The 26844-nt window shown below is 48.5% G+C and overlaps 2 protein-coding genes across 4 annotated transcripts; one reads left to right on the top strand and one right to left on the bottom strand.

Moving 5' to 3' along the window:
- The first annotated feature begins 6743 nt into the window (after positions 1-6743).
- On the top strand, positions 6744-19160 carry polg (polymerase (DNA directed), gamma). 3 transcript variants are annotated; one of them, XM_048972781.1, is made up of 23 exons: positions 6744-7002; positions 7281-7917; positions 8133-8328; positions 8450-8617; positions 8755-8901; positions 8983-9062; positions 9133-9315; positions 9412-9554; positions 10306-10417; positions 10516-10737; positions 10848-10965; positions 11403-11474; positions 11564-11680; positions 11781-11941; positions 12022-12075; positions 12582-12699; positions 12818-12953; positions 13529-13775; positions 13863-13985; positions 14409-14577; positions 15980-16188; positions 16389-16549; positions 16872-19160. In XM_048972781.1, exons 2-23 carry the CDS (start codon positions 7322-7324, stop codon positions 16934-16936), a joined length of 3597 nt encoding a protein of 1198 aa, XP_048828738.1. In that variant the 5' UTR covers positions 6744-7002; positions 7281-7321; the 3' UTR covers positions 16937-19160. The 3 variants fall into 3 exon arrangements, with proteins under 3 accessions (XP_048828738.1, XP_048828740.1, XP_048828739.1); XM_048972782.1 differs by having other exon boundaries at positions 6758-6775; XM_048972783.1 differs by having other exon boundaries at positions 6744-7917; positions 12025-12075.
- On the bottom strand, positions 16641-26251 carry fanci (FA complementation group I). The gene is made up of 38 exons (XM_048972780.1): positions 26210-26251; positions 25934-26143; positions 25681-25753; positions 25470-25600; positions 25077-25230; positions 24738-24795; positions 24607-24648; positions 24396-24519; positions 24193-24278; positions 23717-23849; positions 23509-23598; positions 23273-23409; positions 23010-23190; positions 22817-22904; positions 22595-22725; positions 22438-22508; positions 22211-22325; positions 22005-22127; positions 21859-21927; positions 21663-21764; positions 21241-21429; positions 20922-21043; positions 20674-20835; positions 20349-20528; positions 20072-20238; positions 19594-19676; positions 19379-19495; positions 19190-19241; positions 18945-19072; positions 18805-18870; positions 18631-18727; positions 18354-18538; positions 18120-18176; positions 17980-18039; positions 17806-17877; positions 17467-17562; positions 17253-17345; positions 16641-17105 (listed from the first exon to the last, which is right to left on the bottom strand). The coding sequence occupies exons 2-38, from the start codon at positions 26024-26026 to the stop codon at positions 17046-17048; spliced, it is 3987 nt and encodes a 1328-aa protein (XP_048828737.1). The 5' UTR covers positions 26027-26143; positions 26210-26251; the 3' UTR covers positions 16641-17045.
- Positions 26252-26844: the final 593 nt, after the last annotated feature.

Here is a 26844-nt window from a genome sequence, read left to right as displayed (position 1 = left end):
GAATACTATCTCTGAGAACGCCATTGAGTAGTGCAGAATCCATCCATCCATCCATTATCCAAACCGCTTATCCTATTGGGTCGCGGGGGGTCCGGAGCCTATCCCGGAATCAATGGGCACGAGGCAGGGAACAACCCAGGATGGGGGGCCAGCCCATCGCAGGGCACACTCACACACCAGTCACTCACACATGCACACCTATGGGCAATTTAGCGACTCCAATTAGCCTCAGCACGTTTTTGGACTGTGGGGGGAAACCGGAGTACCCGGAGGAAACCCCACGACGACATGGGGAGAACATGCAAACTTAGTGCAGAATTTTTATTTTATTTTATTTTTTTAAAACACACACCAGAAAAAGAGTCGAGTAAGAATATAGAAGTTCTACGTCAGGTATTTCTGAAAAAGAAAAGTTTTGAGTCGTCGCTTGAAGACATTCAAGGATTCAGCTGTTCGGACATCTAGGGGGAGTTCATTCCACCAATTAGGTGCCAGGACAGAGAAGAGCCGAGACGCGTGTCTTCCTTGTGCCTTGAGGGGAGGTGGGACCAGTCGAGCAGTGCTGGAGGATTGGAGAGATCGTGGTGCAGAGCGGGGTGTGATGAGGTCCTTTAGGTAGGATGGTGCCAGAGAATTTTTGGCTTTGTATGCGAGCATCAGTGTTTTGAATCTGATGCGTGCAGCTACAGGAAGCCAGTGGAGGGAGCGCAGCAAAGGAGTGGTGTGGGAGAACTTGGGAAGGTTGAAAACAAGACGAGCAGCTGCATTCTGAATCAGTTGGAGGGGACGGATGGCGCTCAGTGGTAAACCCGCTAGAAGCGAGTTGCAGTAGTCAAGGCGTGAGATGACGAGGGACTGGACGAGTATCTGGGTAGCCTGGGTGGAAAGAAATGGACGTATCCTCCTGATGTTAAAGAGGAGAAACCGACAAGAGCGAGAAAGACTGGCGATATGTGAGGAAAATGACAACCGATCATCTATGGTAACTCCAAGGTTTCTAGCAGAAACCGAAGGACGGATCAGGGAATTGTCAAAGGAGATCGCAAGGTCCTGGAGGGGGGATGAGTCAGCCGGGATGTAAAGCAACTCAGTTTTACTAGTGTTGAGTTTTAGCTGGTGAGTGGTCATCCAAGATGAGATGTCTGCCAAGCATGTAGAGATCTTAGTGGAGACATGAGTGTCTGAGGGAGGGAAGGAGAGGATGAGTTGAGTGTCATCGGCATAGCAGTGGTAGGAGAAGCCATGTGAGGATATAACTTCGCCAAGAGATTTAGTGTAGAGGGAGAATAGGAGAGGGCCAAGAACCGAGCCCTGAGGGACACCGGTGGAAAGACAACGTAGAGTAGATATGGATCCATTCCATGTCACTTGGTATATCGCATCCAAGCCGGACAAATTTGGGATCAAGTTCTGGATGGCCACGGATTTGGAGACCAAATACGTCTGCAACGTGTCCCCTAACTTGGGAAAGGACCCCAGTCACCAGAAAAGGGAGAGGCTGGCAGAGAACATGGTCATGAGTCTGATGGAGCCATTTCTGGATGACGGGAGAAATGTCACAACGGACAATTTCTTCACCTCACTGGCACTGTCACACAGACTGCTTCAGCGCAAAACAACACTACTGAGCACAGGGAATAAAGTTTGGTATGAACTTCCTCCAATTTCAAAGGACACTGCACAGCAAGAGGAATTTTCCGCGTCAGTGCTTAGAAGTGGCAGTGTCTCCTTGACAATTTATGCACCTAAAAAAACAAGATTGTGTGTGTTCTGAGTTCTTTGGACCAAGATGTGGCGATCTGTGAAGGCAGAAAGAGGAAACCCAACACGATAACAGACTATAATCACATGAAGGTATGTGAATGTGTGTATAATTTTACATCAGTGCTACAATGTTTTCTGATATGTACTATACAGGCCTATATAGAAAGAAGGTAGAAAAAAAGCAAATACACTCATGACTCTCTCTCTCTCTGCTGTTATCGTGTGGTGTAAATGTGTTGGACCAAATGGCGCGCATGTATTCCGTAAGAGCAGCAACATGCAGGTGGCCAGTAGCTGTATTTTACAACATGCTGGACCTGGTGGTGGCAAATTCCTACGTTCTGTACAAGGCATGTACAGGGTGGGAAGGCAAAAGAAGATTATTTTTGAGTCATCTAGCCAAGGAACTCCATTGCCAATTTATGCCACAAAAGGCTATGGGGACAGAGGAAGGCTGCTGCTGTGCCAGGACTTGTATGGACAACTCAGTGTCAGGTACAGGAGAACTGCAACAGAAACCGCAGCAGGTTTACCAGTGCAAAGTGTTACAAATTCACTTGCGCCAAATGCAGGGATGATGGTCACTGGGTCTGCAAACACTGCAAAGTTTGAAACACTCAATTTTTTTTATAAATAAAACAGACTTGTGCTTCCATATATTTTGTGAATGTGTGTCTTTCATATTTGTAGGTCAGTCAGCGTGTGGGATATTTGGTATAGATATGGCAGACTTTTGTGAAGGTTTCCATGTCACACACAGAGGTTTAGCCTGCCTTGGATTTTAGCTGCTCTGAGTAAAAAAATGCAAATGTGCCAGGCCTCACAGGTAATGGGTGTGTTTGCACAACAAAAGCAGGAGGACAATGGCCCAAGAAACTCTCAGCAGGGATGCTAGTAGGTGTTAGGCCCAGGGAATTTACGCAAATTTGCGTAGATTTGGCAGTTCTAGTGTTAATAGAGCCGATAGTTATAGTGTAAATAATTTATTGACAATGCCATACAAAATTATAATACACGTAGAACCGAGACAACTTTCCATAAGTAAATTTGGGATTGTTAGTTTGACACATCCTTATCAATACGCCTCGCTTTGTTTTTATTAGGTTGATAAGAAACTTATAGCAAGCCTGTCCCTCCAGAGAGATTTGGGAGAGGCTCGCCGGGAGTCAGCTCTGTCCCTCCGGAGAGATTTGGGAGAGGCTCCCCGGGAGTCAGCTCTGTCCCTCCGGTGAGATTTGGGAGAGGCTCGCCGGGAGTCAGAGGGCAGCGCGGGGGGTAATGATGAACAGCCCAGCTCTTGACATCTGCCCTTTGCCTTTTGTAGCTCGTATCATTAAACGCTCGTTTTAAACGAGAGTCCGGTTCCAGTTCATGAGAGGTTATATAAGGTTAAGCTAACTGCTTGTGTCTCTATTGTTCCGTGCATTACGAGCCTGTTAACGGGTTGTTCTAATCAGCAGAATTAATACAAATTCGAATCGTGAAATCGCATGAATTTGGAAAGAGAAAATGAATTATACAGAACACATATACCATGTAAGGTTACTGATTATTATTTTTTGAAAATGAAATAATAATAATCATAATAATAATAAACGATCTGCATTATAATTTAATTCTATTCTGTAATTTTACAGTTGTAAAAACATGTTTTAAAATAAATTCATAAAAGGAGTTCCATTTTTATATGACTAATTTTCACTTGGATAATTGACATGATATATGTATATTTAAAAAAATCATTCACTTGGGTTAGTAATATGATGTTACTATCATGTTGTATTTTATAAATTCTTCACACAACTAACATTTGTTTTAAGAATTCTTTTAAACCAATCAACTGAGCCATGGATGAACTAATAAACCAATCACAGTTTAAGATCAAAATGTGAAAAAATGAGCACTTGAATTTCTAAGCATATTGGTACAGTCTGAGGTCATCCTGTTGCATCAACCTCAGAAAGCAATGGCCAGCTCACTGGCTCGTGTGACCTCCTGGTTTAGCTCGCAGCGCTTTTTAACTCATTCTTAACTGCAGAATGGGTCTTCTGGTCCTGCCTTTTAAAGCACGTCAACAGCAAAAGAACGATTGACTGTAAGTGGCTGCATTCTGATTCTGATAAACCCGCTGACCTGGAATTCCTAGCGACAACACAGTTAGCCAACTAAATGCCGACTGGGATGCAGGGATTTTTATGTATTTGGTGGAAATTGTGAGTAATGGGGACGATGCCCAGAAATGGTGAATTATTGTGCTGTTATGTGTGTCGGCTTCTTCACACGTCGGGAACCGTGTTATCATGCTATTTATTATTTATATCTGAGCAAAGAAAATGTAAAATAGGCATGTACTTAATTTGGTTTGGAAGATTTTTGCAACTTAGTTTAACCGATTTATCATGTATGTAAACTTGAAGAATGAAACTTTGGAACGAAGTATTTCCCTTTTATCAATAAACAATACGACACATTTAACAGTTTATCTTTTTAGCTCGCTTACTGAGATATAACTAAATGTATATGTGAAAGTACGACTTCACCTCGATGCATAATGAAATGAAATGAATTTTAACTAAATGAAAGAAAATCCCAAATAAAAAGTCAAAATGATCCATTGTTTGTTTCCTGGAAAAATGATCAGAAATCTTTCACTTTCGGATGGAGATTTTCCTGCAATTATCATAATGATAATAATAATATATAATTTTAATATGGCAATATTCTATTACTAATTCTTCATCTACCAAAATGATTTAAGAAAGACACGCAGCAACACAGCCTGCTGACTAGGGGGAATGAGAAAGTGTTTTACTAACTAAAAATACGCGGACGGTATCTTTTGTATAATAGTTTTATGTCTGACCATTATATACTATGTAAATACAGATTTATAATTGAAACTGGTTTGGATTTAAGGCATTGAAGGCGAAATTTATAACGCAAACAAATCGAAAAACAATACAATTATTATTTTAAAAATCGTAAGGGTGGAGAAATATTGTAAAAGAAAAATACAGATAACAAAAATAACACACATTGTCTTGTAATCTGTGTTTGAGAACTGCCCACGTGAGGTGGATTGTATAGCTTGGACAAGTGAAACGGTAATTCGTTTGAATCGTCAAGGTCCCTCTGATCGGACTGGAAGCATAATGGAGCTTCTGACATGTTTATATCAGATCTCGGTGAGACATGTCGGCTGTACATGAGTTGTTTATCTCAACTCAAAAACTTTGAATTCCATGTCATACAAAGCCTAATGTCCAGGGGTGGAATTTGGGGGGGGGGGGGGGGGGAGGGGAGCGAACAACCCTGCTACCTAATCCCAACTTCCTTTTTATTAACAAAACACACAGATCCAATGTCCACTCGAAACCCGCTGTATAACATATCTGTTACCTGTTTTAATAGGCTTACAAAGTAACTTCAATTTGGGCGATCAATCCGCCAGCGCGAGACCGGGGTTGCAGGAGTGAGATTTTCAATTTGAGACACTCACATGCACGCGCGCATTTACATGCATGTAACAGTTTCATTACCTTTAAAATAGTCTGCAGGGTTTGAAAACTGCATCAACGCCTTTGATGTAAGAATTATCATCAGGTTTATAACGGAATAATAGAAATTTGCCGAAACATTTTTTGTGAGAGCGTGAGAGTCCGGCCCCCAATCTGATCGGCAAGGGCACCAAAAGGGGGGGGGGGTTTAGGACTTTTAACTGAATTGGTCTGGACTGGGGGGGGCTCAATATGATACGTTTTCATTGGGCCCAAAATCTCTATCAAAGCCCCCGCTGATCGCTGTTACAAAAATGTCTCAAATGGCCCACTTAGGGATCCCCTACCCACTTCAGCCTGCCCCCCCCAGAGAAGTAAGACGACCCCTGCTGATCCCATATAAAATACCGCACAGCCTAATGCATTGTGTTTATTTAATCCAGGTAATTCATAAATTAAGCGTATGCATAAACAGCCCGAGCCATCGATTAGGGTTCCGTTGCAGAGAAAAAGGCGGGTAGACCAAGTCTGAAGAAGTTTATTCAAAGACTGAACAAGAGTTTGTCCCAGAATCTTTGTTGAATTTTTAGCATATGGCATTGTTCAAGTAAACACTTGTTTCTTTTCTATATTAGAATTTTTACGGAGAAAATAATTTTCTGTGGGAAATAATTCTAGCCTAAATACAACTCAATGTCGCACTCAGCTGGCACGAGTTGGTAACCGCATTGTGAAAGTAGCGAAGGTTTTTACTTCTTAGGTGCATTGATAAGCAGCCTTTGTAGTTGATTGAAGTTGTGTGTCTAGATCGACCTCAGCTTCAGAAGAAAACACCTGTGACATGGGGAGAACATACATACGTAATATGCAGGACTGGGATTCGAACCCAAAACCTTTTAGGTGGTAATTGGTGTCTCTAATTGTGTGTGTGGACCCGCGTGACCCCGACACTGATATCCTGTCCCATCTCAGCTCTCTGTACCGGGACAGACCTCCGACTCACTTACACGATGCTTCTGGATGCTTCAACATCAACAATCAATCAGGTGCGGCGAAATACACCCCTAGGCCACTTAATTAATGAGGTCTAAGATCCCTAACGGACAGAACAGTTTTACAGTGAGATGTGAAGAGCATATAAGTGGTAGAATCTACTTTAAAATTAGACCAAGGTTTTTATTTTTCCTGCAGATATATGCTGAATATTTGGTTGTATTTTGACAGATGCTTTGTGTTTTCCGAAGAATCTACAAATTAAATAAATGTTACTCTAAGAATTAAAAGCAAATAGTATTTACATGGTAACATTTTTATTAATTTAAATGTCAAATGCGATAGATTCCGCGACGTTCAGCAGGACTTGAGCTATTAAAACATTTTGAAATACACTACGTTTCACAGCAGAAATAAAAACTTCCGAAGTGGCGATTTTCGTAGAACATCCACGCCAGACGATGGCGCTGCGCTTTATCATTTCTTCTTTTACGCGTCTTCTGCCGTGTTTGGCATTGAAGGTAGCGGGTGAATGTGGCGTCTCTGTTTTAATACTGACTTAAATTTATCGTGGTGACGTTAAGAAGTGTTTTTGTTTTTGTAAAGATTAAATCGTATCACACTAACTGTAAAGTTTGCTAGCCATCTCTAGCTTTGCTACTGCATCTAGGATATTCTGCGTTCATAAACAACATGCAGATTGTTTAAGCAGCGTAAAACAATTAAAAAAAACCCACCGTGTGTTGACGTGAGTGTGAACTTTAATCACTGCATTGCATTGGTCCGATTCACATAGTGGCCTAATCAGCAACTTGTAATTATATATGTGGAAGAGTGCGTTCGCCTCATGCAAGTTTGAAACGCAGATTGCTAGTCCGCTAACGTTTCGTGCGATATGAACCCCTCAGCCGCAATTCAAAGCGTTTTGTATTTATAACTATGATATAATGAAAAATACATATGTACGTTGCATTTATTAAGATTGCGATCCATGTGTGCGCGTGGACTGCCATTTGCTTTTGACAGAAATCACCTACAGCTTGCAGAGGGCAGTTGGCTGTACAGGGATGCAGCGCCCCCTGCTGCCTCAGTGCCGATGGCGCCGGCTTTCGCTCTGCATCGCTGGTGTTTCACCGAGGCGACCCGTACGCACGTGGGAGCGGTGCTGCTCTTCCGAATCACGTGTTCGAGCAGAGCTGCCACCCCAGACCCGGCTAAACCCATTGAACATTCAGATGGTGTCCAGGAATTTACATGAGCAAATTTTTCGTGGGTCAATGCCACAGTATCAGCAGGAGGATGTGGAGCGTAGCGTGAAGCACCTGCAGAAGCATGAGCTATGGGGCAAAGATGCCCCTTTGCTGCCTGATGTGGAGCTGCACCTGCCCTGCATGTATGGCAGCAACATTGACGAGCACTTCCACATCCTGGCCAAGAAACAGAGCTTACCCTACCTGGAAACAGCCAATCATCTCCTCCATGCCCAGCTGCCCCAGATACCTAAAGAGTGGGCATGGAGAGCGGGCTGGACGCGGTACAGTGCAGACGGCCAGTGCGTCAATGTGGACTTCCCTGAAGAGAAGGCCCTGGTGTTTGATGTGGAGGTGTGCATGGCTGAGGGTCAGTGCCCAACACTGGCCGTCGCTGTCTCTCCTTCTGCCTGGTGAGGGCGAGATTATATCATCTCGTAACGATCTCACACATTAAGTACTGCCACTCATAATGAGGCTTATTGCTGGATGAGTTCTGTGATTGAGTGATATTATATGTATCTGAATGAACACAGTTTATCATGAGTTTCGACTAGTTGCTGAAATCAGGTGGTGAGCAAGACCCATGAAAACTAAGGAAACATACTGTGGTTGTGTGTCTCCCAAGGTACTCATGGTGCAGCAGAAGATTGATTGAGGAGAGATACACCTGGTCCAGTCAGTTAACTCTGGCGGACCTCATCCCCTTAGAGACCACAGCCAACTCCTCCCGGCCACCAGGGGATGGGTGGCAGGAGCGGCTGGTGGTGGGACACCATGTCAGTTTTGACCGTGCTCACATCAAGGAGCAGTACCTGCTGAAGGTACGGAGGAATCTGAGGGAGCTGCCCCCTATTGGCTGTGGACTTATTTGAATTTATTTTTGCTTCTTTGCTTTGAATTGCCGTTGCTCTTGATCGAATGAGCCGATTTGTTTGAATGCAGGGATCCAAAATGCGCTTCCTGGACACGATGAGCATGCATATGGCCATCTCTGGGCTGACTGGCTTTCAGCGCTCGCTGTGGATGGCCAGCAGGCACGGCAAGAGGCGTGGCCTTCAGGAGGTCAGAGAGCACGTGAAGAGGACAGGCAGGCGCAAAGACGGCTCTGTGGTGAGTCTGCGGATAAAGCAAAAATAGGACGTTAGGTGTCAGTGGCTGATGAGCGTATTTTTATGTGGCCGTCTGCATCACGGAAAGCGAACTTCAAAAAAAAAAAAAACCTGTTTCTTGTGTTTGCACATGAGAAGATTGGTTCGTGGGACTGGGTGGACATCGGCAGCATTAATAACCTGGCAGACGTCCACGCGCTCTATGTCGGAGGGGAGCCTCTGCAGAAGGAAGCCAGGGAAGTCTTTGTAAAGGGTAGCATGGCTGATGTGAGAAGCAGCTTCCAGGTGAGTGGGCATCACGTGCAGATCCCCTGACAGACTGCCTCTGTCCCCGTTGCTCATTGGTGTGCCTATGTCCCTCGGCAGGCACTGATGACATACTGTGCCCTGGATGTGCAGGCGACCCATCAGGTGTTTTGTGAGCAGCTGCCGCTGTTTATGGAAAGGTGCGAAGGTCCGTTTGGCTCCTGCCCGCCTCGGGTCGTCCTCTCGCCTCACCTGCATCCTGCTTTCCAGGTGTCCGCACCCAGTGTCATTCGCTGGCATGCTGGAGATGGGCGTCTGCTATTTGCCCGTCAATCAGAACTGGGACCGGTACTTGGAGGATGCGCAGGGTACCTTTGAGGAGCTGCAGCGCGAGATGAAGAAGTCTCTGATGAACTTGGCAAACGACGCCTGCCAGCTGCTGCAGCATGAGAGGTCAGAGGGCACTCGAATCGTCGTGTGGAGGAAGCGGGAACTGGTGCCTGAATTCCTCAATCAGACTTCAGGCAAATATGTGTCTGTCTGTCTTAGATATAAAGATGACCCCTGGCTGTGGGACCTGGAATGGGATGTTCAGGAATTCAAGCAGAAGAAGACGGCTGTCCGAAAGAAGAAAGGAGTTACAGTGAAGCCAGTGGCTGAACCCACGAGGACGGTGAGAGACTGGGATGAAGGTGAGAGCCTCAGCTCTGTGGTCCTGCTCTTTGCGATGGTATCTATCACTGAGCATTTAAAGCTTTCGTGCTTCTTCAGGGAATTTCATACTGATTCTTTTTCAGGAATCCGATTGTAATGCAAGATATTTCTGTCATTGTGTAAGTACAATAACATGAGGTCTGGATCATCCTGTAGAAGCTTCAGTAAGAACAGCACAGGCTAAAAGAAAAATGTAAGAAAATTAAATGGCATACATAAATGTATAAAAACAAATCCACAGTGTAAGAGGAACATTGCATATGATTGTGATGTTGGAATCATGGATGGGTTTGTACTCTTGTGAAGCGTGAGTACAGCAGAGGGCTCAGCACGCAGCCCTGCGATGCTCCAGTGTTTGGTGTTACGACAGTGGAGGAGCTCTGGCCCATGAATACAGTCTGTGGTCTGCTGACGAGACGGCATCCTCAGCAGACCTGTTGGTCCAGGGAAGGCAGGATGTGTGTGTGCTAGGACCTGTCTTTCGAGGCATTGATTATTATGGGGTTCAGGACTACTGGACCGTAGTCGTTCAGGGACCTGGCTGCTGCCTGTTTTGGAACTGGGATGGTGGGACAGTAACGGATCGTTGGCATGTTCTAAGGAGGTGTTGAACAAGCTGCTGAGCACTGCTGCCAGTCTGAACAGCAGACATAGTCAGCTATGTGTAAGCATTCTACAACTCTAAAACGTTTACTCAGCATTTCACGGAGTTATGTTTTATAATCCCAGACCCTGGACCCCCTATAGAAGAGGAGGAGGCTGGGGTAGCACAGTTGGAGCAGCTGAAGGAGACCATAAGGCTCCTTCCAAAGAGGAGACAGCATTTGCCCGGGCACCCTGGGTGAGCTGCGCCCTTAGACAGCATGGCCTGGCCTGCTGCCTGGAAGATCTCCTCCACATTGACCTGTGCTGGCTCATTCCCTGGTGTCTCTGCCCTAGGTGGTACCGCAAGCTATGCATGAAGATGTCAGAGGAGGGGTGGTCCCCTGGGCCGAGTTTGATAAGCCTGCAGATGCGGGTGACCCCCAAGCTGATGGGGCTTACATGGGACGGCTTCCCGCTGCACTACGTGGAGAGGCACGGCTGGGGTTACCTGGTCCCCGGGCGACTGGACAACCTAGAGCCCCAGGAGGACGCCCAGGGGCCAGTGTGCCCCCACAGGTGCACCACGGATGGGGAGGAGGAGAGGGGAGAAGCTACGGGGAGGCGATGGGAAGAGTGCAGAGCAGTTGCTCACATTTGATGAATTGGGTGTTATGATCACTCTGCAGAGCCATTGAGGCCCTCTATAGGGAATTCTGCGAGAGGAATGGCTCAGACCAGACGCTCTGTGTGGACAGCCCTGTCTCTGAGGACCTGATGCTGACGGACAGCACCGTGTGGCAGACTGTAAGAAACTCTTTCCATCTTCACGGCTTACACAAACTGTCTTTACTTAGTCTTTTGCCCTTATTGAGGTGGTCGCCTGTCTTGTTTTATATTTGTTGTAATCTAGCAGAATTTTAAGAACTTGAGAGCAGGGAAGCTAAATTGTTGAAATTCTTCAGAAATTTGAGCTCAGGGCTCTAGTAGACCTGCGTCTCCTTGCTGCCCATCGGCACTAGGGTTGGGAACCAGATCTGTCTGTAAACAAACTACTGGAAAAATGACTTGTCATGCAGAAATGGATGTCCTACCTGATGTGCCAAAACCATAGTTTGCTACCATGGCATCTGTGGACTGCTTAAGAAATGGGTTTTAATGACTTCCAGCTAACTCTATGTAAGCTTCCGACTTGAGCTGTACTTTCGAGACCTAGAGGACACAGTTCCCCTTCCCCTCTGTAGGTGGAAGAGCTTAGTTTGCTGGAGAAGGAGGATGACCTCAAAACAAGGAGTACCAAGAGCAGAAGGACAGAGGTACAGGGGAAGCTTCTTCATTTTGTTGAGGATTTGGGTCGACGAATCCTCTGCATTTTGATAACCTCTTTGTGTCGCTTGGCAAATAGGAAACAAAGGCTTCGAAATCAGCAGGGGATGAGGGCGAGTGTCCCTATCACCAGGGTAATGGGCCGTACGATGACGTCAGCATCCCTGGGTGCTGGTTCTTTAAACTTCCGCATAAGGTGAGTGAAGCTCCCTTAGGTCTTCTGAGGTACCTGCCGTGCGGCTTTCTCGCGCACGGCCCTAGAAGCTGCCAGAAGCTTATCTTCGTTTCTGCATCAGGATGGCAACGACAACAATGTCGGGAGCCCGTTTTCCAAAGAATTCTTGTCCAAGATGGAGGATGGTACTCTGCAGGCAGGACGTGGAGGCACCAATGCTGCCAGGGCTCTGGAGATCAACAAGATGATCTCGTTCTGGAGAAACGCACAGAAGCGAATCGGGTATGTGTGCAGTCAGCAGCAGTGGGTTAGTGCCAAATTAAGGGCTGGGTGGAGCTGAGCTGCCATCTCCTGTCATACAGCAGCCAGAAGGTGGTGTGGCTTCGGAAGGCAGAGCTGCCCCCCCCTGTCAGAAGGTAGGTGGAGACACCATCAGCAGCCACCATGCAGACTAGGGCTGCGCGATACTACATCCTTATGTTTATGAAATTTGCCCAGCGGAGAGTGCCACTTGGTACTGGTTTGGTTTATCCTGGAAGCGATAAGCAGTGAACTGGCAGTGAAAAAACGGGACCACTCACCAGCTACAAAGAGGTGGGGGGTGTGGTGGTGCTGTTTGCAGTCTGACACGTTTATTAAACATAAGGATATGCCGAATTTATGCAGATAAGTAACTTTTGGATGCCACAGTACGCCCCTTGTTTATATTTTAGCCGTACTGCTAATCTGCTAAACGTCTGTATAGTACTGAAAAGCCGGAGTCCAGGCGAATGTTCATGCCTGTTATCTAAATCCCGGGTGAATATTGTGCGTGTGCCATGAAATTGCGATGTGATACCGCGCAGCCCTAACAGACGTATGGAGAGAATGCCTATCAATGTAACCTTTATCAGATTAAACCTGTCTGCGTTCTCTGCGTCAGACATGCCGATTTTGATGAGGAGAGTCAGTATGGTGCAATCCTGCCCCAGGTCGTCACTGCAGGAACCGTCACACGGAGGGCAGTGGAGCCCACTTGGCTCACTGCCAGCAATGCCAGGGTAAGCGCTATGCTCACTCAGGGGGCTTGGGGTATCCCGAGATGTCCCTCAGGCTGGTTCCTGGCAGAGGAGGTGGGTCAGGGAAGCTGGTGTGGTGAGCGGTTGATGTGCTTGGCAGCATGACCGCGTGGGCAGCGAGCTGAAGGCCATGGTGCAGACACCCCCTGGATACCATCTAGTTGGGGCCGACGTAGACTCCCAGGAGCTGTGGATCGCCGCCATCCTGGGCGAGGCGCACTTTGCGGGCATACATGGTACCGTCGATTCGCTGTCTTGGACTGGATTTTGCAGTGTTGTGAATGACTTATTTAACAGATTGGTAACGGGGGGCTTTAGTCATTCTGACTAAAATCAGGTGGCGGACTAGAACAGAAACGAAAACCACCTGGTGGTGCCTGAGGACTGAGGTTTGAATCCTGTACCCAGGAGCGTATATCAGCACCAATAGTACCTTGAGCAAGGCCCTTAACCCCAATACTGTGCTGGCTGACCCTGTTCTCTGATCAAACTTTCCATACTTGAATGTTATCTTAGATGAAAGCATATGATTAATAATTGTTATATAACAATAATAATGATGAAATTCACTATAATATAATTTTGCTGGTGGTTCAGTCAAAACTGACTTGAATATCCAGCACATAAGTCAGGCATATGCACTGAATGCAAAAAGACCAAAGCTGGACCTCTTCTGCGGCTGGAGCCTCTTAGATTGTCCCTTAATTATTTGGGGTCCAGTCCACTGAGGTTGTCATGTGCTGCGGACGTCCTGTGGTTTGGGCGTGACCTTGCGCTCAAAGGGCCTTGTCATTACCACTGTGATTGACAGGATGCACAGCCTTTGGCTGGATGACTCTCCAGGGGAAGAAGAGCCAGGGCACCGACCTGCACAGCCGCACCGCCCAGGCTGTGGGCATTAGTCGTGAGCACGCCAAGGTCTTCAACTACGGCCGCATCTACGGTGCTGGGCAGCCCTTCGCTGAGCGGCTGCTCATGCAGTTCAACCATCGGCTGAGCCCGGCCGAGGCAGCGGGCAAAGCCCAGCACATGTACGCTGTGACCAAAGGCCTCCGCAGGTACCATCTGCCCCGGAGGACGGGGGGCCCAGGGCAGCTGGCCGCGGGCGGAGTCAGCTGATGCCTGCATCCCCTTCTGCTGTTCAGGTACAACCTGTCCGAGGAAGGAGAGTCATTGGTGCAGCAGCTCCAGCTTGAGGTCGAGCGCGACGAGAGCGGCTCCGTGTCCCTGCAGCAGCTCCGCAAGATCCATAGGCTCGCCTCGCAAATGTAAGTGCAGCCTGCCTACAATGGACCACGGTCACTTGAGTGCCATGGGTGTCACAGCCAATTCCCTTTACGGCGTTTTTGGAGTCATGCTGTGCAGTAGGCGGCTACCAAAAGTCCACATACTGGGAAACATTGGGCAAAAATTTCATTTAATGAGTTGCATTTCATAAAAAACAAAAATCGTTTAATAAGTTTAGCTGTTTCCATTTCAGATGTGATCAGAAAGCAAGAGTTAGCAGGAGTTATAAAAAAACGGCCTGGCTTCAAAATTATATTGTTTATTTTTGGAAATGAACCAAACCCACATTCTGCGGCCTGGAGGGGTACTGGGAATTGAGGGGTATTGGGGATTGAGGACCCCTGGTGTGTTGGGGGCCAGTGTGTCGTCACTAAATGGGATCTGTCTCATGTTTTTCCCTGAAGGTCATGGGGACGAAAGTGGGAAGTGGTGGAACAGCGAACCTGGGCGGGGGGCACAGAGTCAGAGATGTTCAACAAGCTGGAGAGCATCGCCCACTCCGAGGCGCCGTGCACCCCCGTCCTGGGCTGCCGCATCAGCAGAGCACTGGAGCCCATGGTCGTCAAAAATGAGGTAGGGGCTTAATTGGCTAGACAGGTCAGTAAGTTCAAAAATGTCAGTGCAGGTTACTTTAAGGGCTGTCACTATTGATTATTTAAAAAATGGAGTAATATAGTGATTAATCTGATAATTCACTGAATAATCCTTTATTTTATAATATAATATATGCATTGCAGTTGGTGTATACTAAGCCGAACATCCGGAAATTTAGGCACTCCAGTTCACTTAAGTTTTATGTTTCTAGAGAGTGGAAGAAACTGGAGAATCTGCTGAAAATGCGCGCATACACACACACACACACACAAGGTGAAGGTGCAAACTCCACACACACGAAGAGGCAGTGTGCGGCGACAGCACTACCCACTGCGCCACTGTACTGCCCTGGCAGGCTTGCAGGATGTGCGATGTTAATGTCGACATGGCATTTCATGCACATGCAATTGTCACATTTTAAGGACCTCGATAGTATGCTGGGTTCAAACCATCAATAAGTTGCGCGAAATGTTCGGTCAGTCATAGGAAACATATCTTTAACAAGCTTTGGCTCCACGTCAGCATTATCTACTGTGTAAAATCAGTTTAAGGTTTATCACCACTGCTATTGCATGCACTGAGACAATCATTCTCATCCTTGCTGTTGGACTCACTCAGACCATGTGGCACATTTCTGACGAATTAAACAAAAATGAGTAGAGGAGAAAAGCCAATAAGAACTGGTCACAAAAACACCTCGGTCTTCTACTGTCTGGAAATATTTTGTATTCCATAGAGACGATACTGAACAAAGGCAAGTGATTTGTCTGCACTGCATTGTGTCTGTTACCCTAACTCTCGGCAACACCACCGATTACCAACTAATTTGACTGACTCTGTTGGTAGATATAATGTTCTATTCGGACATATAGTTCATTTTCAACCCTTCAGCACTGCAAAAACTTCAAATGTGAGTTTTTTTTGACATACAGGAAAGTAAATTATTTTAAGTGAGATTGACAAAGACAATCCAGGCTACTCTTAGAGGCTAAATAGCACGTATATGTGGCTGATCTCGCAATGTCAGGTGTCAAACCTTAGTGTCGTCTTTTAAGATGTGTTTACGTTAGTCTGATGTTTAATTTCTGCCTTGCATTTCTGACAGGCGACGGCATTGTCGTTCACGTTCTGTAGAACTGTTGTTTTCGCTCTTTATTCGGACCCTCATCTGCTATGCGCCGTCTCCCTTCCGCCATGTTGGCAAGGAATCGAGAAGGAAAATTCTAATCCTTGTCCCCCTCGAGTAATCGAGCGGCTCTTTCTTAGGTACCTACTGCTTCCACGATGCTACTTACTGTGTAAATTCCGGCCACCCTCATGTCAGCGTGCACTGCTGTGTGTAAGGAGGTCAGGGTACTGACAGTGTTTTCATTCATCTTAGTTCATCACCAGTCGGGTGAACTGGGTGGTTCAGAGCTCAGCAGTGGACTACCTCCACCTGATGCTGGTGGCTATGCGGTGGCTGCTGGAGGAATACGACATCGATGGTCGCTTCTGCATCAGCATCCACGACGAGGTGCGCTACCTGGTGCGCAGTGAGGACCGCTACCGGGCAGCACTGGCACTGCAGATCACCAACCTGCTTACAAGGTCAGTGCCCGTGCCGCGGTGGTACCTGTGTGCTCTGGTCACCTGCATCTGCCCTTTGTCGTGTGTTATCACCAAAGCCTTGGGTATTTCTAACATCGTGCAGAGACTGACCTTTCTGGAATATTCTGTTGATGTACAGGCTCGGAGATGGTGAGCATGTATAACATGGATGACGCCTGCTGTCACCTTCCCTGTTCCAGATCCATGTTTGCCTACAAGCTGGGCATGCAGGACCTGCCACAGACGGTGGCCTTTTTCAGCGCAGTGGACATTGACCAGTGTCTGCGTAAGGAGGTCACCATGGAGTGCTGCACCCCATCCAACCCCACAGGGATGCGGCGGCGATACGGACTGGCCCAAGGTGCGAGTCCCGCTCCCCAAGCACACCACTAATACGGCTAGTTTGTACTCTGTGGACCATATACTTTGGTCATTGAGGTGCCACAGACAAGCACTGTATTTGCTTTTTATTTACATAAATGTTCTTGGAACTATTAGCAGGTTATAATAGACCATTACATTAAAAAAGGGGGAACAGACCAAAGGAAAACTACAGGATTAGAGTGAAGAGCCACTGCAAAGGGCACATAACTACTGGCTTTATGAACAAGTAGAAACAAGAGCAGCTTTATATTTGCAGTGCTGTAGCTGTATAACCACTGAATGCTGTGAACTGTGTGCAGGTGAAGCCCTGGATATCTACCAGCTCATAGGGATCACCAGAGGCAGCTTGGAGAAGGGCAGGTAGAAGATTGCAGGGACGTCAGAGACCAGCCCCATGGTGGGCTGTACAGCCTGGAGCTCCATGATCTTGCATGAGGACCAGCGTGCTGGCAGCTGTAAACAGGCTGACCTGTTCACTTTCTCCTCTTCTTCTGGGGCTCCCCACTCTCCTCAGTATCTTGAGACACTGTCGCCTGAAGAAGCACAGCAGTCAGCTTCCAACTGGTTTGGAAATTAAACTGAAAAGCTTACTGCTGTTTTAGTTACGACGCTAATGACGACGCTAACACCAGGGCCTTTTACCAGGTAGGGTAGGGTTAGGAAATCGAGGTGTGACCTACCTCTTCGCTCTCCTGCAAGGCTGTCTCCAGCACGGCCGCGTTGATGCGGAAATCCCTGGATGTGCTCAGCTTCATGTACTGCATGAGGTTCACCTGGTAAGGGGCGGGTAGGTAACCCAAACCATCAGCTACCATAGACAACTTCCACATTTAACCAGTGTTAAGACCATGCAGCCTAGTTTAGTTAAAGCCAGCCCTGCCAGTGGCAGCATACCTTTGATTTCTTTGAGAGCAAGATGAGGAACTTCTCATACTGCTCTATACTGAAGATGAGGTTAGGGATGGCCTTGGTCTCCCGCAGTACTTTGGCCTGAATATGGGAGGGTAAGAAGATGCCAGGTTCACCACAAGCCTCAGCCACCGATCACTGTTAAGAAATACTTATTCTGGCTGGGAAACTAGTAAAGTTTATTTAAAGTTGGACTTTGGTGTCTTTCTTGAGTGTAAACCTGCAGCTGCCAAATGACTGCATCCGGTGCAGACATATGGTCTCTGTTTCCGTAACTGCACACAGCACGTCATCCAGCCTCTAGAGGGCAGCAGAGAGGCTTACTGAGACCGTAGCGACAGCTTCATCCCTCTTGGCGGTTTTCTTTTCTTTGGCCGAGCTCTCCACCTCCCCGCTCTGCCAGGTGAGACATCACAGAGGGTTTATTGTGCTGGCGGGGCTGACTTGTGGCCCACAGACCAGAACACACGGACAAAGCGCTGTGAGACTGAGCCCTACCTGGATATACGTGATGAGGGAGTAACACTGCGGTGTTAAGTGGGAGCCAGACAGCTTCACCTGCTCAGACAGAGTGAGTGTGTGAGGGCATGTAGAGGGCATGGGTGATCAGAGCACGGGCTGGGGATGACGGAACTTACCAGCTTCTCAAAGCGTGAGGGCAGAGGTCTTCCCTGACTGGAGCACAGCTGGATGTACTGCAGGAAGAGGGGCACAGCTGAGCTCGTTTACAAAATGTTCCAAATGCTGCATTGGTTAATAATTGACCATGTCTACATGTAGCTCTGCATGTGCCCCTGCAGGTGGTTTGGCGGGGGGGTACGGTGGTGCCGATTCCCCTGAGGTGAGCGAGCTCTATGGCTGCTCTGACTCACGTATTTGGTGAAGGTGGTTAGCAGGGAATAGGTGCGTGTCAGCTCCTTCAGCAGCGTGTCGGTGTAGGACCCAGGCGGCAACGCGGTCTGGACCAGCTCGTTCAGCGCCGTCAGCAGGGTGCCCAGCTGCAGAGTCACCGCCTTCTCCACGGGATCCTGCTGGCGAGCAGAGAGAGCCGCCTCTGCTGACCACAGCAAGGGGCGTGAGTCTCAGACAGCCATGGGGAGAGGGGCTAGCTATGAGCGGGTCTGCCGGCTGAAGAGACAGATCACATACCGGAGCTCTCCCCGTCTCTACAAGAGTCCAGCCTCTTTCTGGCAATCAGCCAGTCCACTTCATCCAGGACCTTCTCAACCTGGGTTAGGACCAGGAGCTGGAACAGGGAGAGTCAATAATGAACATAAACTGTGTGTGAGGTACTTCGGCCCAGTTCTGGGGGTGGTCACTCACGGCCGTAGGAGCTGCTGTCTTCATGTTGACCACAGCAAAGTGAGACAGCTTCTCCACCTCCACGTCCTGTTGGACAGAAACCAGAGCTGGGGACATGCTGATGAGCCAAGGGGGCAGCAGAGGGTGTGTGCTGGACGTACCTGGTCCACGTCGCCAAGCTGGCTGTGGATGTCCTGGGAGAGCTCCCATAACACAGTGACTGGGCTCTTACAGACCCAATGCAGACTGAACAGCAAAGAGAGCAGCCCCCGGCAGAATGGTGTGTCCTCTGGTGGGTGAGGGGGGGCACAGGAAAGACCTTAGTATACAGATGATTTCTGTGCTTCATACTTCAAATAAAATGCACTGAAATGCTACATGTGTCCTGACCTGCTCAGTCACTCACCAAAACTGCTCTCCTTGCAGATCTTTACAATCCATGTGAGCATCTGCTCAAACTGTGGGGAGAAATTGCACGGCCTGTTCACAGGGTCATGCAGCTTCTCACAGTATGAAAAACACACTGTGCATGTTATAGGTGCATGCAGCGGGAGCACCTGACTGCATTATGAGACCCTGAGGGCTGTGGGTGTACCTGTGAGGACGACGGCTGCAGCTGCTGGGACAGCACACTCAGGAGGCTGAGCAGGACCTGAGCCTCCTTGCTGTTAAAGTCCTCCTCCTCACCACTCAGTAGGGTAGTCAGCGCCCTCTGGAGGGGGGGAGAGAGACCGACTTAGGAGGCAAGCACTGGGAGCCTCAAGCGTCAGAGGTATAGTTGGTCTGAGACCTTGATTAAAATAGCGATACCTGGAACTGACGGATATAGAAGTCCATCTTCTCTGTAATGTTGATGTTCTCCTCTGCCTGTCGGTCCTCTTCATTCGCAGCCCCTACAAGAAAATGATTTGATTTTGTTTATCCATTTCTGAAACCTCCATATTTGTGGGCAGAGTGGTGGCTCTGAGGCTAGAGATCTGTGCATGTCCTTAACCTGCAGTTGGTTTGTCCTGGGTATGACGTTAATCTACATCCAGCCCTGCAAGCAGGTCCTCCAGCTTTCAGGGAAAATTTGGGGGTTGGTGGCAGGATTGGTAAAAAAGAAAAAAAAAAACCTCACTGGTCCATTCAGACTAGTGTGGTGCTGAGGTACCATGCGCCGCATGGCTACACTCAGGTTCTCATCTCCGAGGTGTGGTGGGTGTGGTAACATGCTGCATCAGTGCATGTTCCTTACCTACCTACGTATGTTAAAGTGAAACCGTATGCAGGTTCTGCGGTTTCTCACCGACTGCAGACAGGAAGTGACCCAGGCGGGTGGGATAGCGCTGCAGTGCTGTGCGGAAGCTCCTTAGCACCCCCTCCAGGCAGAGAAGGGAGATGCTCCTGCCCTTCTCCTTCTTGCCACTCTCCTCTGTCGCAGGTGAAATGTGGAGGTACCGCCATAGCAACACGCTGGACGCGGAGAGAGAACAAAGCCTCAACGCCGTGACCCAAAGACTCACACAATAATACCACAAATGTAGTCGAGCTTCCTTTGGGTGTCCTTGAAGCACATCTCTGACCTGGTGATGTCACAGAGGTGCTGAAAGGCCTTATCTGCGTTCTGTCCATCTGGACCGTCCGTCTGTCCAGTCTCCTCCAGGTGCTGGACCTTCTGCAGGGCAATGCCAACCACATAGCTCAGGAACTCGGGACTGGAGCGGAGCACGGACAAGCCGTCCTCGCGACTCAGCGTGGAGTCTCTGGAGAAGACACACCGCACAGCGTTAAGTCACACACCCTGAAATTGGCGTGCCAAGTCCCAGTCCTGATTCCACAACCATCTTCACGGGGAAGCATGCGTTTGTGCTTTAGTTGGGATTGAGTGCGTGAGGTATGCAGGGGCACCTGAAGAGGGCTTTGAGGAGAGTCCCTACACAGCCCAGCGACAGCAGGCTGCGGCCTGGCTTGCTGGAGGAGGACTTGCCCTTACTGCACTTCTCCTTAAGCATCTCAGACAGCCGGTGGTAGCGGTTAAAGAGTTCCAGCAGCTCCTCCAGGTGACTCCGGCTGTTGGAGGACATCTCGCTACAGTGAGCGTGTCATTCCCACAATCTCGCTGGCAGATAAGAGCCGACGGTACCGGGAGCGGGTACCTGTAGTTGGCACAGTGGAAGGTGTACTCCATGAGAACTTCATACACACCCGACACGAGTAAGCCGTAGATGCTGTTCTTCACCCCGACGCTGGATGACAGGGAGAAGTCTGCTGATTTGTCCTGGAGGTGGAACAGAGGAGAAAATGCACAAACATCAGTGACATTATGTAGGAGACTGAAGATACCACATTCACACATGCCTTTGTACAAGTACCATCTTTGGAGTCTGTTTTGCAGATAAGTGCTGAGAAGGTTAGGCCACGAGTCCAAAGACCTCAGACACTGTTTGAATTGGATGTGGATGCAGTGACACAAACCAGCTCAAAGTCCTCCAGCTCACTCTTGATCATTCGCCTTGTCATGCTGTCCAGTATGGCTTGCAGTTCCTCATGGAGCCCCCCTTCCTCTTCCTCCTCCTCATCATCATCATCTTCATCAGCCCGGCTCTGGTTCTGGAGCTCCTGGTGCCACAACAGGCAGTGGGTTGTGCAGCTCAGCAGATGAGCCTGGAAGTAAAACACAAGAAACATCAAAAACAGTGTTTATTTCAAGAATCAGTACACTTATCCATCCATCCAGAGCACAAGGCAGGGGACAGCTGGTAAAGGAATGACGGTCCATCATATATCAAGTAGTACTTTGAATTATCAATGAAGAAACAAGCCGACTTTTTCCAAGTCTAGCATTCAGCTAAGCTGCCCAGCTGTTACATGAGTAGACTGCAGTGAATGCAGGATACCAATGGCTCCAGAAGAAAGACGGCGTCTCCCTGCGCAGTGATGCAGCTCTCCATTTTCACGGGTGGCAGCAGGTCGGGTTCAGGCTCGTAGTAGCGTTGTAGCTGCCAAGCATCACAGATACCCGTTAAAATCCCACTACAGCCAGCTGCAGGAAGCAGGACTCTGTAAGCTATATCCCTGGATGCTTCTTATCACCTGGGACAGAAGTGTCTGCATGATGGAGCTGGCCAGCTGAGAGTTGCGGCGGAGGACATCATGGAAACCCTGAAAAGAAGAACAGTTGAGACGTGGAACACAGGGAGCCAAGACACTCCTGCCCTCAGGAGGCAGAGAGGCTTCACCTCATACAGCATGAGTCGCACATCCGCCTGCTGGCTGAGGCATCGTCTCAGACTCCCCAGGATCTCCAGGCAGAAGGTCTCATTGGCTGCAGAGTTGTAGCGTGAGTGAACATCCACCTGGATCTATGAAGTCACACGCATAGATAAACACAGGGTTGCGCATCATTTCCATCACGACTAAAAGTATCGACTGTTTAGCGGCCAACCTGGCTGGAGGAGATGTTCTGACTGGCCTGGCTGCTGGACAGGTTCCCCAGGACCTTGAAGTTCTTCAGCAGCAGCAAAAACCCGGCCACAGCTGACTTCCGGGCCTCCAGCTGACTGCAGACACAACACACACACTGAGCTCTCGGCTTCCTGGACTTGGGAGCAGATGGGAATTTGACAGAATCGAGGCTGAGAGAAGCGGGGAAAAGAAACCTAAAATACACACCTTGAAAACATGGCCTTCCTAAGCACAAGAATTAGGGCATCTTTCATGTTCATGCTGACTCTCAGCAGGGGCTACGGAGAGACCACACAGCAGATGCTCACATCTGATACAGACCCCAGGCTCTGCTCATGTGGCTTGGTGCAGCTCCTGCCTTTACCTGGACAGCCTTGAGAAGGCCCTGCACTGTGTTCAGGGGCAGGTAGGACAGGTTGTCGAAGGTCTCCATGACTTTGGAGGATGAGTCCAAAAGAATCACAGGTGCAGACACAACGATGTCTGCAAACAACTCTTAAAAAGGAAATTTATAAATGTTTAAATCAGGATAAAAAGCACCAAAACTCTGGCGACTGGACAAGAAGCAGATGCTTAGTGTCCCCACCTATAAAATGAGTGACTGGTGCAGCCGTCTTCGTCACCAGCCGGTTCAAGACTTGCTCCAGAATCTCACTTCTAATTGGTTCGTGCATCTGAGAGGAAAAAATGAGAATCTGTATCACAGATCAAGGGACGTTTGCAAGAAGAGCAGGTCATTCTCTACGCAGAGCCCGGCTATAAGACTTTGGGCCATGTACCTTAAATCCCTCCAAGAGGAGACGGGAGCCCAGTCGGCAGGCCTGCTGGGTGGGGCTTTGACCCGCACTCGCCGTCGCCTCGGCCACCTTCCCAAATGGTCCTGGTTTGGGCCCAAATGAGTCCATGAGAATGAAGCCCAATTGCAGAAGTCCCTGAGTGACGTGGTCCCAGCCAAACACACTGATGGAAAGAAGAGAAAAACACGTGAATTTGACAGGAATCGCTCAGCCCAGCAAGGTCACTTCCAAACAATGCCCCCCACCTGTTCCTCACAGTGTCCAAGACAGCCTGCGCCACACCTGGGCAGGGGGCCACCAGCTCCCTAACAAACCCAGAGCCCTCCTGGACCTGCTTGTCTTTGAAGTTCTTCAAAATGGCCGCCTTCAATAAGGCAAATGCCTGTTTAACATGGGAAAGACAGAACGGTGAGCATATCGACCCCACTTATCCTCATGGAGCTTTTGTGCATGAGGCCAAAATGATGAGGACGACTGTGACCTGCTCCTCGTAGCGCTGGATCCTGGCGACGGACAGCAGCAGAGCCACGTTAAAGGGACATAGCTGACCCAGCTCCCCCGTGCCTGACTGCTAAACAGAAACAAGTTTGTGCTCCGTCCTGCTGAGTTACCAGGAACAATTATACAAAAGGGACCAAAACATCGATCAAGCCACAAGATATACAGGCAGAAGATGGCGAGGGAATGACCTTAATATTCTTGAGAAGCTCCCTGCCCAGCTCATGGTCCAGTCGCACAGCAAACACTGTGTGCAGGATGGTGGTGCCCTGTACATGCCGCAGCTGGTCCTGAGGGATGGACTGGACCTCCACATCCCGACTCCTGCAGACAGCCCAGGAGAAGCGGCTCACCATCATGGGACGCAGTACGTTTATATTTCAACTGTGTCACACTGGCCCAGCAACTGGAATGACCCACCAGTTTTCTGGGACTATGACAGGATTCCCCAGTTCCGGTCCTGAAGGCCAGTCTGCACCACAGTTTGTAGACTTCCCTGCTGAAATACATCTTATTGAGCTGCCTACCAGGTTTAGCAGGTGTGCCTGAGCAGGGAAGTCTACAAACTGTGGTGCAGACTGGCGTCCAGGACTGGAACTCAGGAACTCTGGTCTATGAGAAGAGTCTCGGGACAGCTGCTGCAGCACTGCTTGCTGGGAAAACTCACTGGCTGTCCCTCTGTTCCTCCTCCTGATGCTGGTCCTGCTCATTAAAGTACCTAACGATACCTTCCAGAACTAGTTTCTTACATCCCTGGCAAGAGGAAACACAGATTAGGAGTCGCCTTATTAAGCTACCATACCATTAAATTCCAATAATCATGGCATGTACACATTAAAATGACCTTATCACAAAAAATAGTACCCAGACCTTAGTGGACAACAGCAGAAGCTGATAGACCAAAGGAGGAACCTCTTGCAGGTCCAGTTTGGGAAACATCCTGAGCACCTTCTCCACCACAAACTGCAGCTCCTCAGTTGCCAGAGGTACATCCCTGGTGTCAGTGGGGAACACAGGTGAAAAACCAGCGACTGGCCTCCCTGGAATATCGATACTTATTAGCTAGAGAGGGAGAGCGTACCTGAACATGGAGGTGAGGTGGATGACACACTGTGGGTCCCACCTGTGAGGAGAGACAGTGTAAGAACAAGACAGTTTCTAACCACAAGTCACGTTTGTCCAAAGGGGCATATTTTATAAAACCAAACGTACCTGCTGGAGCATAAACTGTTTATAAGCTGCTTCTTATATTCATTCCCACTTAACTCTCCTTGGGGAAGAAAAAATAAAAAAATTGTCATGCCGTCATTCAGTATTTTTGCTGCTACCTAGAATATTTTAATAGAACTTCAAGAATAAAAAAAATCAATAAGTAGTTTAGTAAGAAATTCTTGAAAGCCATGGTGTGCGGGATTATTAGAGCTTCGGGGTGAGCCAGGCTGTGACTGGCAGAACAGCACACGTTAACCCCCAACCACTCTGGCTTTGTTCCATCACCACATCATGGCACCACCAGTGCACAAGACTCTCTTAACAAAGCAGCGTTCCTACCCTTGTTATAGGCTACAGTCTCGGCAGCTGACAGCGCGGTAAGGATCGTGGGGAAGAGTTCCAAGGACTTTCCACTGTTCATGTTGCCACCCTTGATGGCATCCACGATGAGAGAGGCAAGGTGCGCCAGCGAAGGGCCTGAGAGGTGTGGCACCTATGACACGGATGGACGACGTGTAAAAGTTCGTTCAGAGTGTATGGATTTTGTCTGTTTACGCATTTTGAAATTCACATCCATTCTTTTTCTCTTGGGAATTTAAACTTGGATATTTCTGGATCTAACTGCATTTCCATCAACTGTAACACTGTATATTTCCATATAATACTGTGGGGTCAGTGTGGTGCAGGGAGACTTTGTGCTGGGAAAGACCTAGATCTGACCGGCCAGCTTACCTCCAGCATAAGGAGCCCGATAATGTCAGACACCACTTCTGCAGAAATGTCTCCAGATTCACAGAGCGGGACGCAATGCTTGTAAACCAGCAGTCGACGCTCCATACCCACCTGGGTGCTTATTGGGGAGCCTGACAACGCAAAACACTCCTCATTGGTGGTGCAGTTGGGAAGCAGTGATGGTTGAAAACGGGTTCATTCAAACTGTTACCTTTGAAAATGGCTTTGATCACTGGTCCTATGCTCTTTCCTTTCAAGGCGGACTGTGTGATCATTGCGGTCAGCTGAGGAGAGATTCCATAATCAATCAGTGAGAACCGACTGCTTATGTAAATATACAGTAACTCTGTAGACATTCAGCCGCTACTGTTATAGACTCACTGGAAGCCAACAAGACACTCAGTAACATATGATTGAGGCGAAAGCTCCAAATGAAAAGTCAGGAGAATCTGGCACCATCTTACTTTGTCATCTGCCAAAGTTGAAAGATAGTCCTGGAGCTCGTGTGATGCCTCTCCCCTTAAGAGGGAGACCAGCTTCTCAATCGCAGCCTTCATTTCTGACGACGTCTGTGAATCAGTCCGAAAAGGGCAGATAGGGCGAAGGGCAGCGCTCAAAGACCGCACACGGGCTGCTCGGCTGCGGCCAGAAGGACGTGCAGTACTTTCAGAGGTCTGAAACAGGTATGAATGTTTAATGTCAGGACTTTGGGGACAATGTCTCCAGATGCTATCACTTACTCGGCCTGCTTTGGCCGAAGCAGCGCGCGCCGGCTCTAATAGGATACAGTCCCGCTAAATTATAAACTATCCCACAAAAAAACACATATGCCAAACGCAAAACGACACCATTCTGTCAGAAAACTTAGTTATAAAAGCCGTCAGGTGGATAGTAGAAGAAATCCGCCAAACGTGACACAAAAAGGTGCCAGTAACACGCCTTTGATTCACGCAGGAATCCCCCGCATTTCATGTCCGTGAGGATTTTATTGTCCAGATCCGGGGGGCCGGGTCTTACCTTTATCGCCGTGCGGATTTCTGCAGCTTAATCCACACACATCCACCATCAGCGAGCTAAACAAAATCAAGCTGTCCCGCCAGTACAGGCGGCGGTTAGAAAGCACACCCCTTCCTGCTGGACACCGCGGAAGAGGCGGTCTCCGAGCGCGGATCCGGAGGCGCTCTCCGAGCGCGGACACTGGGAGCTCTTTGATAGTGACTTTCTGTAATCAAACATGATGCGGATCCACATAGATAACTAGCCTTATCATCCATCCATCCATCCATCCATGTTCCAAACCACTTATCCTACTGGGTCGCGGGGGGTCCGGAGCCTATCCCGGAAGCAATGGGCACGAGGCTGGGAACAACCCAGG

This window comes from Brienomyrus brachyistius, chromosome 13 (genome assembly GCF_023856365.1).
Source record: "Brienomyrus brachyistius isolate T26 chromosome 13, BBRACH_0.4, whole genome shotgun sequence".
Lineage (NCBI taxonomy): Eukaryota > Metazoa > Chordata > Actinopteri > Osteoglossiformes > Mormyridae > Brienomyrus > Brienomyrus brachyistius.
This window is presented reverse-complemented; position numbering and strand designations above follow the sequence as displayed.

Bases quoted from the DNA above. Each gene is read 5' to 3' on its own strand.
- polg (XM_048972781.1), top strand. From the start codon at position 7,322: ATGCAGCGCCCCCTGCTGCCTCAGTGCCGATGGCGCCGGCTTTCGCTC. The intron at 9,316-9,411 runs GTCAGAGGGCAC...TGTCTGTCTTAG, and splicing joins CAGCTGCTGCAGCATGAGAG to ATATAAAGATGACCCCTGGC. The intron at 16,550-16,871 runs GTGCGAGTCCCG...AACTGTGTGCAG, and splicing joins GCGATACGGACTGGCCCAAG to GTGAAGCCCTGGATATCTAC.
- fanci (XM_048972780.1), bottom strand. From the start codon at position 26,026: ATGAAGGCTGCGATTGAGAAGCTGGTCTCCCTCTTAAGGGGAGAGGCA. The intron at 25,754-25,933 runs GTAAGATGGTGC...ATCTCTCCTCAG, and splicing joins CAACTTTGGCAGATGACAAA to CTGACCGCAATGATCACACA. The intron at 23,850-24,192 runs GTGAGTTTTCCC...GGCTGTCTGCAG, and splicing joins GAGGAACAGAGGGACAGCCA to GAGTCGGGATGTGGAGGTCC.